The sequence below is a fragment of the Phyllobates terribilis genome, unplaced genomic scaffold (genome assembly GCF_046119375.1).
Source record: "Phyllobates terribilis strain yellow unplaced genomic scaffold, ASM4611937v1 Scaffold_3__8_contigs__length_932513732, whole genome shotgun sequence".
Lineage (NCBI taxonomy): Eukaryota > Metazoa > Chordata > Amphibia > Anura > Dendrobatidae > Phyllobates > Phyllobates terribilis.
The window spans coordinates 752,474,590-752,491,643 of NW_027362763.1; the positions used below are offsets into that span (position 1 = coordinate 752,474,590).

General features: G+C 44.8%; 1 protein-coding gene across 2 annotated transcripts in view; it reads left to right on the forward strand.

The window, feature by feature from the left end:
• Positions 1-17,054, forward strand: part of PLEK (pleckstrin) — a 49,039-nt gene that overhangs the window by 13,645 nt on the left and 18,340 nt on the right. For both annotated transcript variants that reach the window (XM_073673326.1, XM_073673327.1), the window contains exons 2-5: positions 5,954-6,106; positions 8,674-8,855; positions 13,659-13,750; positions 15,862-16,046. In XM_073673326.1, the coding sequence (XP_073529427.1) occupies positions 5,954-6,106; positions 8,674-8,855; positions 13,659-13,750; positions 15,862-16,046 (612 nt within the window). The remainder of the gene's footprint in view (positions 1-5,953; positions 6,107-8,673; positions 8,856-13,658; positions 13,751-15,861; positions 16,047-17,054) is intronic.

Sequence of the window (17,054 nt, forward strand, 5' to 3'; positions counted from 1 at the left end):
CCTATCTTTACCCAGGCTGCTCCCCCTATCTGCCCCTACACTACTTGGGATGTACCACCCCCCCTCCCACTCCAGCCAGGAACAGACTCGGTCGTACCTGCACATTTCTAAGTGGGAGTACCGTTGGTCTGCTCCTCGGAAATGGGATGTGTGTAGTGCATGCAGCTTTCTGGGCTCAGTCCCACACTCCATCCTTACCCGGGAGTGGAATATCACACCTCTGGGTTGAGGTGCAATACCCCTGTAGCAGCCGAATCCTCAGGGTGCTACATTCCCCCCTGGTAAATCACAGCACGTCCTCGGGCTGTAAGATATAAAACATCCACAAACATACATTTTTTTTTCCATATAAACAACATAATAAAAACATATAAAATATCATATATATATCAACATCATCATAAAACTTTTCATATTAATAACATTCTCGTCGCCTCTGGCTCCTCCTCCGGTCACTGTGCAACGTGTGACCGGGTAAAGTGCGACAGTCTTTGGAACTCGTGGCTTTCCTATAAAACCAATAGGGGGCGCTTTAGGACGCGCAACTATTTACAAGGGTTATGGCCGCTCTCAGTCCTCGGCCAGGTATTAGGGAGGAATGACCGCTCTCAGTCCTCGGTCAGTGGGATTTAAGGGATAAACGGGTAAACAGTTCACACTCGCTGGTCCCAACGGGGACTATATTAGCAGCAACAGTTTCTTTGGTACCCCTACGGGTAACTATATACAGCTTCTACTCTGCCGTACTCAACGACGACGTCCTCCTGCTCTTTCTTTGTGGTTACCTTTAGCTTCAGACCCGTCCGGGTCCTCTTGCTCTTCCTCCTCACACCGCAGCTCTTCCTCCATCAGGCGATGCACATGGAGGGCGTAGGGTCCTTTGGCACACTTGTGCCGGGTGAAGGTGACCTCGTCCCCTATATACAGGTCACGTCCTCTGTGTCCCTCCGGTAGGTGGGACTCAACGTCTCTCCTGGTCACGAAGACGTCGCCTGGGGTGCGGTGATCTCGGATGAAGCCCCACCCATGCTGCATGTTAAACTTGATCACAGTCCCGGTGGTGCGGGGACTATGCGCTGCACGGGGGTCTCTCCTGGCCCAGCTCTTCTGCTCCGCGCTCCTTACTTGAGCTTGCTGTTCCCGGACCCGCCTCTCTCTCCGCTCTCTCTCAAAGACCTCGAGCTGCTGGCGGCAGCACTCTGCACGCTCCGCTGCAGCTGCCCGGGTCTCCTGAGTGAACCCCATGAGGTCTTCTCCGGTGGGGTCCCACTCAAACTGCGCTTCTGCTAGCGGGGGCGAGATCCTCTTGACGGGCTTTGGAGCCGGGATCAGGGGTTCATCTAGGGGCCTCTCTTTCCGGAGTCGGGGATGGTGAAACTCCGGTGGCCATATGAAGGGCTGCCCATCCGGGCACGTATGTTGGGCGAACAGGTCCTCACCCAGGTGCGGCACTCTTGGTCTTATGGGCGCGGTGGAAGTGGCGCCCGGGTTGCCCAAGCCTTGCGGCCAGGCCTGGGGCACCTGGAAAGTGAAGGGCACCGTAAGGACGGCGGCGCCCTGGGCTACTTGGCCCTGCGACCAGGCCGGGGGCTCCGCGGAGGTAGGGGGCGCTGTTGGTATTGCGGCGCCCGGGGGTACTAGGCCTTGCGACCAGGCTGGTGGTACTTCCTGCTTGGTCACGCTCGGGGTCGAGGCGTGTGACGTCACAGGGGTCGCGGCTGCGGCTTCCGGTTGAGGACTAGTCTGTGGCGGTGACGTTGCGGTTACGGGCACGGCAGGGGGTACTTCGGGCTCTGCGACGGGGAGCTGGGGCAGGTACGCGGTTTCCCGGCTTGGGGTAAAGACGTCCCCTTTACCTGCCTCCTTTCGTTCGGCTCCCTTCTCGGCGCCGTCTCCGGCCTTCAGTCCTCCTGCGCCATCCTCAGAGGCGGTCTGTCTCCTCGTCTCGGGTGGCGTGCTCCGCGGACGGGTTCTTGTCTGCTGGGCCATCTCGCGGCTCCACTCCGCCAACGTCTCTCGTTGCACCCGGGCCATCCTCCTTGCGAGGCCCTCCAGAGCGGTCTGCGCACACTCCCGGTCTCGGGGGAGCTGTGCTAGGACCTCCACTAGGCCTAGTGGGGTCGTTGCTTCTAGCAGGCTCCTGACCAACGGGTCGGTGCTGCTCTGCTCTCCTTCTGTTGTCTCCAGCAGGCTCCTGGCCAGCGGGCCGGTGCTGCTCTGCTCTTCTCCCATCTCCGGGTAAGCTTCTTCTGGACTCAGCTCCAGGCTTCTTGTCTCCGGGTGCGCTCTCTCCAGACTGCTCCAAGCGACACCCATCTTTGTTCTCTTCTTCTCAGTCCTCCCACTTCGAGGGCGGTCCCGGGGCCACTTGGTGATTGTCAGCTCCAGGGGCAGTTCTTTCACGCTGACAGACACCTCTAGCATCACAGTCTCTGTTGGTGGGGGCGGTTTCCACTTTTGGCGCCATTTTCGGTCCTGGCCCACGATGGGAGGCGGCCTCTTGCCACCCTCTGGCACGCCCATAATGGCGTCCGCTCTTCCAAGGCGGGAAACCTTTGGAAATGGCGGGAATCGTCTCCCAGTGGCGGGAAACTCTGCAGATGGCGGGAAAAAGCTGTTAATGGCGGACAACCGGCGGGAATCGACCTGTGATGGAGTCCGATGGCGGGGACCCTCCGGAACCGGCAGGAGACTTCTTTTTGAGGTAAACTCGTTCTTTTCTTCAGGCACGCAGTACCCGGTTGTTGTGGGCACGTAATCCTGCCGACTACGCCAAAGTTGACGCGCCCCCTGGGCCATATTCTTTAGGGGAATACCCGGAGCCGGATCAGATGGGGGTTGTAGTCTCCGAGTGGCTGTGACCCGGTCCGTGCCCAGGGTGTCAAACTCAGTGTGTGTGGCAGTCCTACAGATGTTATAAAGTTCTTTATGTCGACTACGCCACCCGTTGTATTGCGGTCACTACGGCCGCCGCTGCAGCAGGGTCCGCTGAGGCTGATGGTGTTGGTGCAGCTTTTGATAGTATAACCCCCAACGGGTGGGGTATAGCCTCAGGGGGTCAGGTGCAGAGGATGGGGGTTGTGGTGGTGCAGCATAGATGGTAATTAAAGACAGAGTCGGGTTGTGCAGTTTAGGGTATTTACTCACTGCTGATGTTCCGGTCACTCCAGCTTCAAGTGACCACCCGAGCCGTGCTGCGTCCACCAGGTCCTGGATTCAGCCAACCCCCAAGCAAGTCCGGAGCGTGACCCTGAGCCCTCCTTCCTGTCCTGTCTTCTGGCCGTCCCCACCAGGGATCCACCTAGGTCCAGCTTCCTCGGGCCTTCTGTTGGGCAACCCTTGGCCTTGGGTTCCCTGACCCTACTCGTGGTTTGCCTTCAGGGTGGATGTGGTGGGTGGCCGTGGCAGATCCTGCCCACGGCCTCCGGTCTCTGGCTGGGGTGTGCTTTAGCCCCCACCAGTTTGGGATCCGGTACCCTTTTGCCAACTCTTCACCCTGTGTTTGTATGTGGGTTCTCAGAGTTCCTGCTTGTTTTCTCTGGGTCCTTCTGACTCTCCTCTCTCACTCTCTCTGGGCCTGGGGCTGCTCTGCTCCTCTTCTGCTCTCTTCCTCTCCTCTGCAAAGACTCGCTGACTGCCTCCACTCTGACAGACTGACCCTGATCTTAGATGGTGCCCACCTTAAATACTCCCTCTATGTGTGAGCTCAGGTGACCAGCACCCAATGAGCTCCTATCTTTACCCAGGCTGCTCCCCCTATCTGCCCCTACACTACTTGGGATGTACCACCCCCCCTCCCACTCCAGCCAGGAACAGACTCGGTCGTACCTGCACATTTCTAAGTGGGAGTACCGTTGGTCTGCTCCTCGGAAATGGGATGTGTGTAGTGCATGCAGCTTTCTGGGCTCAGTCCCACACTCCATCCTTACCCGGGAGTGGAATATCACACCTCTGGGTTGAGGTGCAATACCCCTGTAGCAGCCGAATCCTCAGGGTGCTACAAGAGCATTACAAATTATGGGACTGAGGATTTATCTGCACAGTGGTAGGCGGTGGGCGGGCTTGGACTGGCCCACAGGAGAACAGGAGAATCCTCCGGTGGGCTCCTGTGCAAAAGTGGGCCACCACCCTCTTAAATGAGCTATATGTGGCACAATTTACTTGAATCCCTATGTACAGACAAAGGCAGCATCTTATTCATTTAACAATCTACCCAGTTCATTGTTATATAAATTTGTGATTGAGGATAATGTTACATTTGCATATAGCTGAAAAGTGGGGACCTGGAGTAGGTTGCTGGTCGGCCCTTGGCACCCCAGTCCGACACTGGCGGTGGGAGCGCACCACTGGCTGAGCTTACCCTGGAGGCTGGAGGGGAGTGACTAAGTGGTCTTTGCTAGAGACTCTTATGGTGATAATAGGCTTGGGCCGCAGGCTATTCATGAGATGCCACTCCAGGGCAGTGCCCAGACTTGCAGCCGCTGACCATAGGGTTAAGGCAGGTATACGCGGTACAGTGGGCACAGGCAGAGGTATAGTCAGACAGTCTGATGTTAGGGCAGACAGCACAGGTTCAAGATACAAAGCCGAGGTCAGGAGTGGAGAGATCAGACAGAACAGGTGGACAAGCTGGGTCGGTAACAGGAGGCAAAACAGAAATACACCTTGACTGTAAGCTAGAACAGACTACTGACTAGACCCAAAGTTCAGGAAAGGAGTGGAGGAAGGAACTGCCTAAAATATCCCCTGCTGGCAGAGGATAGGCCAGCAGGGTTTAATTCCTGAACAGACTGACCGTGCCTCCCTATAGCCCCGTGGAGACAGTAGGAATATGCAGCAGTGCCGGGGAATGTTGCAAGAGGCAAACTCAGGGAGATGGCCTGACTCGAGGGGAAGCAGAGCGCAGTGAGTGGGATGGTGCTGAAAGTGGGTGAGAGCTACCAGCGTGACACACAGTAGATGGCAATGTGATTGTCACGCAGGTTATTTTTGAGGTCAGAAGAAACTATGACTGTAATTTCCAAAGAACACATTATATTGTGTTCACTGCTGAAATGCAGTATTATGGAGATATTCTCCCCTATAAATATTGCTAACATTGCTGTATTATGAAGCTGCCGGGATTCTATACACATCCATAAACAATGAACGATAATTATGAATTTACAATTTGTTCTTCTTTAGTAAGATTTAGGTACATAGAGAACACCCTGGCCATGATTCACGCAGTTTTCAAATATTTTCTGGCATAAAACTGCTTAAAATATATATTTTTTTACTCAACTTGTGTAGTCTCATAGAAACTTTGCAACTTTTGACAACACCATTCTATGCCAGCTCTGACAACTTTTTGAAAAATGAGCAGAGCTTAGTAGGAATTAAGTATAATTTAAGCAAAAAAAATGTAAATTATGACAAAAAATGTACTCCAGTTCCAGAGCATGGCAGCTGAGAGAATAAATTAGGCGAATCTGACTCTAGCACTACCTTCATTAAGATTGATGTACAAAACTCCAGTCTTGAACTAAGGGGCCCATTCATTTACATGTTTACTCCGGAATCCCGGTCATATTTTTATGCAACTTGTAAGTTGTGCAAAATTATTACGACTTTTAGTCTTAGACATTTTTAAGGCCAAATCCCGGCCACATACTCCAATATGGGTGGAGCATGGGCGGGATGGGACATTTCTATGCTCATCAGCCAAATTGATGAAAAGTTGTGTAATTCTGGTGGCATAACTTACTCCAGAAATGTACTCCAGTCCGTGGCCAGAGTACATCTCTGGCAGAGGTGCACGGCACTTGGAAGATGCGATGCCCCGAATCTATTAAGTGCTGTGCACCTCTTACTCCAGCGGCCTCATTCATTAACACTCGCTTGCACAACGCCAGTCTTAATCATTCGGAGCCTTAATATTTATATTCTTGATTTTTCACATCTTACATTTCAGGCCATGTTTAATAAATGGAAGCCAATGTGGGTGACAATGCTGGAAGATGGAATAGAATACTACAAGAAGAAAAGTGACAACAGCCCAAAGGGAATGATACCACTAAAAGGAGCAGTTATCACCAATCATTGTCAGGAGTTCAGTAAAAGAACGGTGAGTGTTGTATACGGAGCCTCTATTCTCATAGTATCCATATTGGATCACATACTATCAGGTTCATGCACTTTCTTGGTTGTGATGCGTTTTCTGTCAGTGAAATGAATAGTCCTTTTTAGGCCACGTTCACACATTCAGTATTTCGATCAGTTAAAACACGTCACCACTTCTGTATTTTTCACTCACTCCTGGTTTTGGCTTACAAATACTGATGTAAAATACTGACCAAATACTGAATGTGTGAACGTGGCCTTACACGAAGAGTCGGAGAGCTTCTATAGACCTAATAGTTCTCACTGCTAAGAGTTTGCCACACTAGTGTCTGGTCTAGATAATCTGTGCTAGATTACTGAATACATCAGCAGTAATAGCTGCCATCTCTTGTCCTGATAGTTTGTTTCAATGCAAATTTGAAATTTTTATTAATATCTCATCATCAATTAATCCAGCAATAACTTGTAGTTTCTTGTATCCAACTAATTATTACAGATGTAAATTGACAGAATACTCGAATACACTAAAGTTAATGTTTTGGTCCTATCTGACTTGTGTTATCCTGCCAGTAAAAAGTATCAGAACACCACTGTGACTCAGGTCCGGGAGGATCGAAACATTAATATTAAGGGTTTTGTCAATTTTCATCTGTAACAGTTTGTTGGATTGCGAGAAACTACAAGTTATTGCTGGATGTATTAATGAATAATCAATGCAGATATCTGATGAGCATCACAAGTGCTGTGGCTTACTCTGGAAGCTTACGAATTGGGAATTCCTTCCTTTTTCGTTGTCACTGGTACACATTCAGCATGGAGTGCCGACCATAATTTAATAATTAAAGGGGTTTTCCCACTAACAAAGTTCATTTTAATCAATAGATCTTGGAATAATAATAAGCTCCACAATTGGATGTGTTTAAATAAAATGTTCCTGTGCTGAGATAATCTTATAAATGTGCCCCTGCTGTGTACTGTGTAATGGCTGTGTCTGACCGTACAGGAACATGGTCTGATCATACCACATCTCCTGGGCAGGGGAGGAAGGAAAAGAGTATACAGACATTACAGCAGGGGATCACAGCTGATTCTTTTTGTGAGGTAAAACATTTCCCTGCCTGTTTTTAAACAATGTTTTACCTCAAAGAAAGAATTAGCTGTGATCCCGTGCTATAATGTGTGTATATTCTCTAAAAAACAAACTGAGCTTTACTTACCCTTATTGGATTCAGCTCTGTGTCTCTGGCGCTTCATCGGTCTCTGTTGTTTGGCAGCAGCGGTGACATCACGTAGACTATTCAGCAGACAATCACTGAGCTCAGTAATTCATGCAGTCCACATTGGGAGAGCTGCTGAGCTCAGTGATTGGATGCAGTGCTGTCGATCTGATGTCATCGCTGCGGCCAATCAACAGAAACCAGGCAGCGGCAGAGACACAGCTCTGGATCCGGGAAGGGTAAGTTAAGCTCAGTTGGTATCTTACACGTAACTAAAACTGTGGGCAAAGGTCAGCACCTTTAAGTCCAATTGAGACTACATCAGGAACGCCTGGAAGAACTTAGAAACAAATTTAGAGAAATGATCTGGCAAAAAAGTGAATTGTTGGCTCAGTGTAAACCAATAAAATTCCAGATTAGATTATTTTGGAAGATACAGAATATGCACCACTCAATGCAGTAATTTTTATACAGTATATATTTATGATGCAACATAATTTGACAACAAAATATGTCCCTACACAAGTTTTTGAGCCACCAGTCTGTATGGAGGACCACAGAGTCCGTACATCTCTATCTTATCGCCATTGGCTCTATGGTATAGAGCTATGAGGACTCTGTGATCAAGTGGCACAGGGTTTATTCTATCAAGCAGCAGTGGGGATTAAAATAGAAAAATATAGGAACTCCTATATTGAATTGTATAAACATGCGTCCACCCCATATTACACAACATGGATGTGTTCTTGCCAGAAAAAGTAAGCAAACCCACTGGAATCACCTATATTTTTGTATCAATTATTAATAAACTTTTATGTGATGATTTATTCACGACTGCAGACAATAGACAGGCCCAATCAAACTAAACTATGAACACATTCATGTCTTTTAATGAAAACATTGATATCACAATACAGGAAGAAAAAGTAAGTGAACCTCTGTGTAGAGGACTTCTCCAAAAACTAAATGGAAAAAGGTGTTTCATTTAAGGAGATGACATTGGATCTGTGGGTTTTGTAAGTGCTTCGCCCATTAAATAAAGACACGCAAAGCTTGGTTACTGACAAATCTATTCTTCTCAAGACATGTCTTGAGACAAACACTTTTTAGAAGACCTCAGTAGACATGTTATAGAGATGCATAACGGTGGAAAAGGCTACCAAAGCATTGCTAAAAACTTGTGTGTTCATCAATCCCTGGTTGTGGAAATTGTCTACAAATGGAGAAAATTCATGACGGTTTTTAGTAATACAGATCCTTATTAATCAACAGTGCAGCTCAGATTCATTGACTCAATCACCTTTATAATAAAAACATGATGTGTTTTATTATTAATGTAATATTCTTGCCATAGTTCGTGTTTAAGCTCACCACCGCTAAGCAGCAGGATCACTACTTCCAAGCATCTCACCATGAAGAGCGTGACGCTTGGGTAAAGGACCTAAAAAGTGCAGCAAAATGTATTGCAGATGGTCAAAAATTTGCAAGGAAATCCACCAGAAAGTCAATCAGACTACCAGATACAATTAATTTGGGGTAAGTACATAATAAATTCAACTGGGAATCTGAACATCTAGGTTTGGAAAACATGAGTCTAATTGCACTAAATCATTACAAAGAAAGCAAACGTTCCAGGGTCACAGTTAATGATGTCCACCCTATGAGGTTCCTTAATAGTTATATTAGATTGAGTGTAATGATTATTTCTACCAATTATGGGAAGATTAAAGGGGTCTTCTAGTTTGGAAAAACAAATTTCATATACCCTTTAAGGGAATTCTCAGTTAATACAGACAATCCCCAGGTTCAAGCCCTTAATCCCTTGGCCAGAGAGGGTTTATAAGGATGTCTTCCACTCTCTCTCTCTGGAGGACCTGCTTCACCAAACAACCCATTAATTTCAATAGATATCTTGTATACTCTCAAATAGGTTGTTCAGGCTTGGGGTTCAAGTCTACATTCTATGTGACTGCAGACTTGTGAATTCTCACATTGTGCACAGTGCGCGCTCTTAGGCTTCTACAGTGACGGCACTGGGAGTAGGCAGGTGCGTGACAACAAGTAAGCGATTTGCATACATGCGATCACGTGCCGGTTAAACGTGTGCTGCCTTGCTTAATTCAAGTGTGTGGAGCGAGGCCGGACATGTCTAGTCTGAATGTGACTGGAAGTATGTAAATCGCATACTTGTGCTCACATGACCGCCCACTTCCGACACTGGCACCCGAGAATCCTAATAGTGCAGACTGTGAGGATTCACAAGACTTCAGTCACGTAGAGTGAGTGCAGACTCAAGCATATTGAGAACAAGCATATCTTATAATCAGCTTATCTAAAGATGCTGCCAATCATTCGACGAACGAGCAAAATGCTCATTCATTGGATGAAGTGATTTTTAAACTTACTTAAAAATCATTGTTCTTTGCAGCACATCACCCACTATATAAACAAGACATGTGCTGCCGAGAAAAGTGACGTTCTGTGCGTACAGTGTGTTAAATGACCAGTCTATTAAATGATCAGTTTGCATATAGCCAGTTGTCATTTGAAATGTGGATCAGACAGTGTAAATGCAGTTCACATATCACCTGTAATCTGTGAGTAATCAGTGGGACTCCTCTATTTAAAAAGGGAGGGTTCCCTTATTCATTTGATTGGGGATCTCAGGAGTTCAACATCCCATATAGATCAAATATTTTTTTAAATAGTATACATCTGTATTGTGCCAAACATCCCAGCACAGAATATCATTCATTTCTGTGATATGAAGTCTACATATTGAGTCCTTTATTTTTAACAATGTATGGGAAACTTGAAGTTCTCAGAAACTAACTCTGAGGTTAACACTTGCAAACTCAACCTTGTGAAAAGATGAATCATGTTAAACAGTAATGTTTTAGAGGGTTATTGTTACGCTCTGAGGTGGTGCACGTGGTTCGTGGACCCACTGTGCCACGGACCAGACCTTCCCTGGAGGGGTGTAACTAAGCAGCTACCTTGGTGTTCACTGGAGCCTCTAGTGGTGAGGTCAGGCTTGTGTGGCAGGAAGCTGCCAGGTGCCACTCTAAGGCGGCATATGGTAGTAGCTACTGACCCCAAGGGTCAGAGACATTAACTCAGATTACTAGACAGGGCAGGATGGCCACTTGGGACACAAACAGACTGTGCAGACATTACTGCCACTGGGACAGGTTCAGACTGTGCAGACAGGATGGCCACTGGGACAGGTTCTGGTACCGCTGATGCAGCCACGGGGTATAGATACCGCGGTTTCAGAGTAACGTATAACCAGAAAGGACTACAGGGGCAGTACAGAATAGGGTTACACTATTATAGACTATGGGACACAGGATAAGACTATTGGCTTGGAGACATCTTGCAGGTGATCACTGTTAACTAAATGCCTCCCAGATGTTATCTGGGGGCTTTTACCAAATGTGCGCACTGCCCCTTTAAGAGCAGGGGAGCATGTGCACTAGTCAGAAAGCACGCCGGGACCACGTATGAGGGCTGGGGCAGTGAGTAAGCTAGCATCCCTGCTTGGAGGTATAAGGGGACACCATGCAGGGGTGCCAGCCACAGCCCTAACAGTTATAATGATGATCTTGTACAGAAGTCTCAGAGAAATGTGCTTCTGAAAAAACAAGCAATTTTATCTTTCCTAAAATCCTAGTAAATGTATGGATCGCAAACCCAACATCCATCAATCTGTACTTGCCTTAGAATCACTATCTGGATTAGAAGGCTATGTGTATCTTTGGAACCACACTTTATTTTTGTCCAAATTTACCTATAATGACCATCAACTTTTTAAAGTCTTCATTAAAAATGTTTCTTCCATCACTCTGTTTTCTTCTTGCTTATTTACATTGGATGGGTTTTCTAGGAGTACAGATATACAGTTATATGAAAAAGTTTGGGCACCCCTATTAATCATAAGCTTAATGTTTTCTTAAAATTGGTGTTTTTGCAATGGCTATTTCAGTTTGATATATGTAATAACTGTTGGACACAGTAATGTTTCTGCCTTGAAATGAGGTTTATTGTACTAACAGAAAATGTGCAATCTGCATTCAAACAAAATTTGACAGGTGCATAAGTATGGGTACCCTTATCATTTTCTTGTGTTAAATACTCCTACCTACTTTTTACTGACTTACTAAAACACTTTTTTTGGTTTTGTAACCTCATTGTGCTTTGAACTTCATAGCCAGGTGTATGCAATCATGAGAAAAGCTACTTAAAGTGGCCACTTGCAAGTTGTTCTCCTGTTTGAATCTCCTCTGAAGAGTGGCATCATAGGCTCCTCAAAACAACTGTCAAATAATCTGAAAACAAAGATTATTCAACATAGTTGTACAGGGGAAGGATACAAAAAGCTGTCTCAGAGATTTAACCTGTCAGTTTCCACTGTGAGGAACATAGTAAGGAAATGGAAGAACACAGGGACAGTTCTTGTTAAGGCCAGAAGTGGCAGGCCAAGAAAAACATCAGAAAGGCAGAGAAGAAGAATGGTGAGATCAGTCAAGGACAGTCCTCAGACCACCTCCAGAGAGCTGCAGCATCAACTTGCTGCAGATGGTGTCACTGTGCATCGGTCAACTATACAACGCAGTTTGCACAAGGAGAAGCTGTATGGGAGAGTGATGCGAAAGAAGCCGTTTCTGCAAGCACGCCACAAACAGAGTCGGCTGAGGTATGCAAAAGCACATTTGGAGAAGCCAATTTCATTTTGGAAGAAGGTCCTGTGGACTGATGAAACCAAAATTGAGTTGTTTGATCATACAAAAAGGCGTTATGCATGGCATCAAAAAAACACAGCATTCCAAGAAAAACACTTGCTACCCACAGTAAAATTTGGTGGAGGTTCCATCATTCTTTGGGGCTGTGTGGCCAATGCCGGCACCGGGAATCTTGTTAAAGTTGAGGGACGCATGGATTCCACTCAGTATCAGCAGATTCTTGACAATAATGTTCAAGAATCAGTGATAAAGTTGAAGTTACGCAGGGGATGGATCTTTCAGCAAGACAATGATCCAAAACACCGCTCCAAATCTACTCAGGCATTCCTGCAGAGGAACAATTACAATGTTCTGGAATTGCCATCCCAGTCCCCAGACCTGAATATCATTGAACATCTGTGGGATCATTTGAAGAGGGCTGTCCATGCTCGGCGACCATCAAACTTAACTGAACTGGAATTGTTTTGTAAAGAGGAATGGTCAAAAATACCTTCATCCAGGATCCAGGAACTCATTAAAAGCTACAGGAAGCGACTAGAGGCTGTTATTTTTGCAAAAGGAGGATCTACTAAATATTAATGTCACTTTTCTGGTGAGGTGCCCATACTTATGCACCTGTCAAATTTTGTTTGAATGCAGATTGCACATTTTCTGTTAGTACAATGAACCTCATTTCAAGGCAGAAACATTACTGTGTCCAACAGTTATTACATATATCAAACTGAAATAGCTGTTGCAAAAACACCAATTTTAAGAAAACATTATGCTTAAGATTAATAGGGGTGCCCAAACTTTTTCATATAACTGTATGACTTGTACAGCCAAGGTCTGTGTTATTGTAGTGGCGCATGTATGATATTTGCGTAGCACGCCCTTGTAATACAAAGTATATGAATGGCTGCATTACACAAATAATGTACTGTAGGTGTTAATGGTTTTTAACCCAGTACCTGTACGGATCTGTAGGGGAAAGGATTAAAGGGGTATTCTCAATATTTGACGTTATCCCCTATTTTTGGGATAGGTGATAACTTCCTGATCACTGGGGTCTGACCACTGATCTCTAGAATTGGGGCTTTGAAGAACCCTGTATGAAGATAGCTGAGAGTTGTGCTCGAGTAGTCTTCAGCATTTCTCGAATAATGAAAGGAGCGGCAGTTTGCATCATTGACCACCGCTCTGATCACACGAAGCTCTTCAGAGCCTCGATTCTCAGGATTGGTGGGGATCTCAGCAATCAAAGCCCCCAGCGATCGGGAAGTCAACTTTCAAATTTGAGAATACCCCTTTATCACATGGCTACAGGGTTGGACTATATACAGGGTTCGATAGTTGTCCAGTACTGAATAGATCTGCAGAGGAGCTGTAAACATACAATGATTTTAGCTATTGAATTAAGACTGTCTGCAAAGTTGCTCTAGCCATTTGAGTGATTAAACAAAATTGGTTGTGAATGTGAACATAACCATCAAAAATTATCTGGATTTTTGGAATATTGCAAATATTAAAACACAGTGAATGATATATTTTTTTGGGGGGGGGGGTAAGAAGTGTTAATGAGTTTTCTTTTCTAACCATAATATCTTCCTATTTACAGTGAGTTATACATCGCCATGAAAGATTCCGACAAAGGAATTAAAGAAATTAAGTTGGAGAAGGACAAAAAAGTGTTTAATCATTGTTTTACCGGTAGGTCTGGTGAATAAAGATGTTCTAGAACGGGGATGCACATTCTCCTTTGATCTGGGACCAGTGTCTCAGATTGCATTATTTGAAGAGCTTAATATAAGATACTAACATAGTATATGCTACACACCTACAGTAGTGTTCAAAATAATAGCAGTCCAATATGACTAACCAGATTAATCACTGTCTTTGGTATACATTATATTACCACATGTCAAACAATTTACCAGTTGGTGCAGTCGATTCTAAGAAAACCAACAGACTCCGCATTCATGATCAGCATGGCTTTGAGTCTGTGTATTTGAATAATTAATTGAAAGGGGCTGTGTTCAAAATAATAGCAGTGTGGAGTTCAATTAGTGAGGTCAATCATTCTGTGAAAAACAGGTGTGAATCAGGTGGCACTTACTTAAGGGTGAAGCCAGCACATGTTGTACATGCATTTCTCCTCTTAAGCCTGAGAAATATGGGTCATTCGAGACATTGTTCAGAAGAACTTTGATTAAAAAGTTGGGAGAGGGTAAAACTTATAAAGAAGTGCAGACCATGATAGGCTGTTCAGCTAAAATGAACTCCAATGCTTTAAAATGGAAAGCAAAACCAGAGAGACGTGGAAGAAAACAGAAGACTACCATTCGAATGGATCCAAGAATAGCCAGAATGGCAACGTCTCAGCCAATGATCAGCTCCAGGATGATCAAAGACAGTCTCAAGTTACCTGTGAGTACTGTGACAGTGTGAAGCTTATCTCTTAGCAAGAAGTCCCCGCAAAGTCCCACGGTTAAAAAAAATCACATGTACAGAAGTGGATTCAATTTGCAAAAGAACATATCAACTGGCCTAAAGAGAAATGGAGAAACATTTTGTGGACTGATAAAAGTAAAATTGTTCTTTTTGGGTCCAAGGGCCGCAGACAGTTCGTCAGATGACCCCCTCAAACTCTGTATTCAAGCCACAGTACACTCTGGAGACAGTGAAGCATGGTGGTGCAAGCATCATGATATGGACATGTTTCTCTTACTATGGAGATGGAACTATTTACTGCATACCAGGGATCATGAACCAGTTTACATATATTAAAATACTTGAAGAGGTCATGTTGTTTTACGCTGAAGAGGATATGCCCTTGAAATGGGTGTTTCAACAAGACAACTACCCTAAACATACAAGTAAACGAGCAAAATCTTGGTTCTAGTCCAACAAAATTGAGATTATGGAGTGGCCAGCCCAGTCCCCGGACCTTAATCCGATAGAACACTTGTGGGGTGTTTCTGAAGCAAAGCCAACAAATGCCCAAAAATTGTGGGGTGTAGTCAAAGCATCCTGGGTTGAAATAACAGTTGACAGGTGCCAGAAATTGGTTGACTCTATGCAACATTGATGTGAAGCAGTTCTAAAAAACTGTGGGTATACAACTAAATATTAAGTTAGTGATTCAGAGGAATGCTAAAGCCTCAAAAAAGACTACATATTGTGAGTTTGTAAAGACAAATGCAGACACTGCTGTTTTCTAGAACCGTCTAGTGTTCATTTTTTGTTATTTTCTGTAAAGTAATTAAAAATTATATACATTTCTCTTCATGTTTTGAATGAGAAAACAGTGTGCAATGTTCCCAATGCATGGAAATAAAAACTAGTATAAAGATGTTGTGCTTAAATCATGTTTTTGAACACACTGCTATTATTTTGAACACTACTGTATATTCATAGCCTAAACACTATGGACACAACTAATCCATAGTCCTGTCTCAGCTCCTTGGCTGGGTCAATAACCAACATTCAGACTATACAAAATGGCCATCTACATAAGTTACTGAAGCCATCAGCCGGGCATTAGTTTGTCTGACAACTGTTCCTGCTGACTCCCCCAGTACACACGCACGCTCGCTCGATCATGTATGCGTTCTCAGAGGGACGATCAGTATAACAGATATAACCTTTCTTTCTTGACCAAATATTACACTTTCCAATATGATATGCTCTGGTCTTTTTATTCCACAAGTTCAGCAGTTTCTAGGCCTTAGCATCTCTATGATATAGTCTGATGTGATGATGGCCTCCTGCGTGCTTTTGGTTTAGGTTTGATTGAGTCTATGTTTTTCTTGTCATTTCAGGTACTTGTGTCATTGATTGGTTAGAAGGAAGTAACTCAGTCAGAAACCGCCAAGAAGGACTTGTCTTGGCCTCTGCATTACTCAACGAAGGTCACCTTCAGCCTGCTGGAGATGTGTCAAAAAGTGCAGCTGAGGGGTTGGCAGAAACAACGTTCCTTGATACTACCGAGGCCTTGTATTACTTTGTAAGTAATTATAGATCATATTTTCTTAAATGGAATCTGTCGGCAAGTTTTTGCAATGTAATCTGACAGCAGCATGACGTAGGGACAGAGACCCTGATTCCAGTGATGTGTCACTTAGTTTATTGGGTGCAGCAGTTGTGATAGAATCACAGTTTTCTCTGTCACAGATCTACCAGTTCTCTGAATGCTGAGCTGTGTATAACCGATCCCGCATCACAGCTTTTTGTGCACACTGTATATTGACAGAAAGCTGATAATCAGTGGCGGGGGCAGGGTTGGCATAGGAGGAACTGGACACCTAGTCCTTTAGTGATAATCTGCTGCTGATAAAACACTGATATTATTGAAACAGCAAAACTCAGCCCAGTAAGTGACACATAAGCTGGAATCAGGGTCTGTACCCCTACATCATGCTGCTGTGAGATATATAGCAAAACCTACTGACAGATTCCCTTTTAAGGGGAATCTGTCATATGGTTTTCCAGGTTCTAAACTGCTGGTACCGCTTTTCTTAGCCCTCTAAAGTCCTTAAATGTACCCTCATTTAACTCCTGCAGCCTGGCACTCTTTAGAAAAGTTGACCTTGCCATATGCAAATAATCAAGTGGTTTGATAGATCGGCCCAGAACACTCTTGGCACTTCCTTGAAGTTTTACAAAACAGTCTCCCTGGGCATGCACATATCCTATGATACTTACAGTTATATGAAAAAGTTTGGGCACCCCTATTAATCATAAGCTTAATGTTTTCTTAAAATTGGTGTTTTTGCAATGGCTATTTCAGTTTGATATATGTAATAACTGTTGGACACAGTAATGTTTCTGCCTTGAAATGAGGTTTATTGTACTAACAGAAAATGTGCAATCTGCATTCAAACAAAATTTGACAGGTGCATAAGTATGGGCACCCTTATCATTTTCTTGTGTTAAATACTCCTACCTACTTTTTACTGACTTACTAAAGCACTTTTTTTGGTTTTGTAACCTCATTGTGCTTTGAACTTCATAG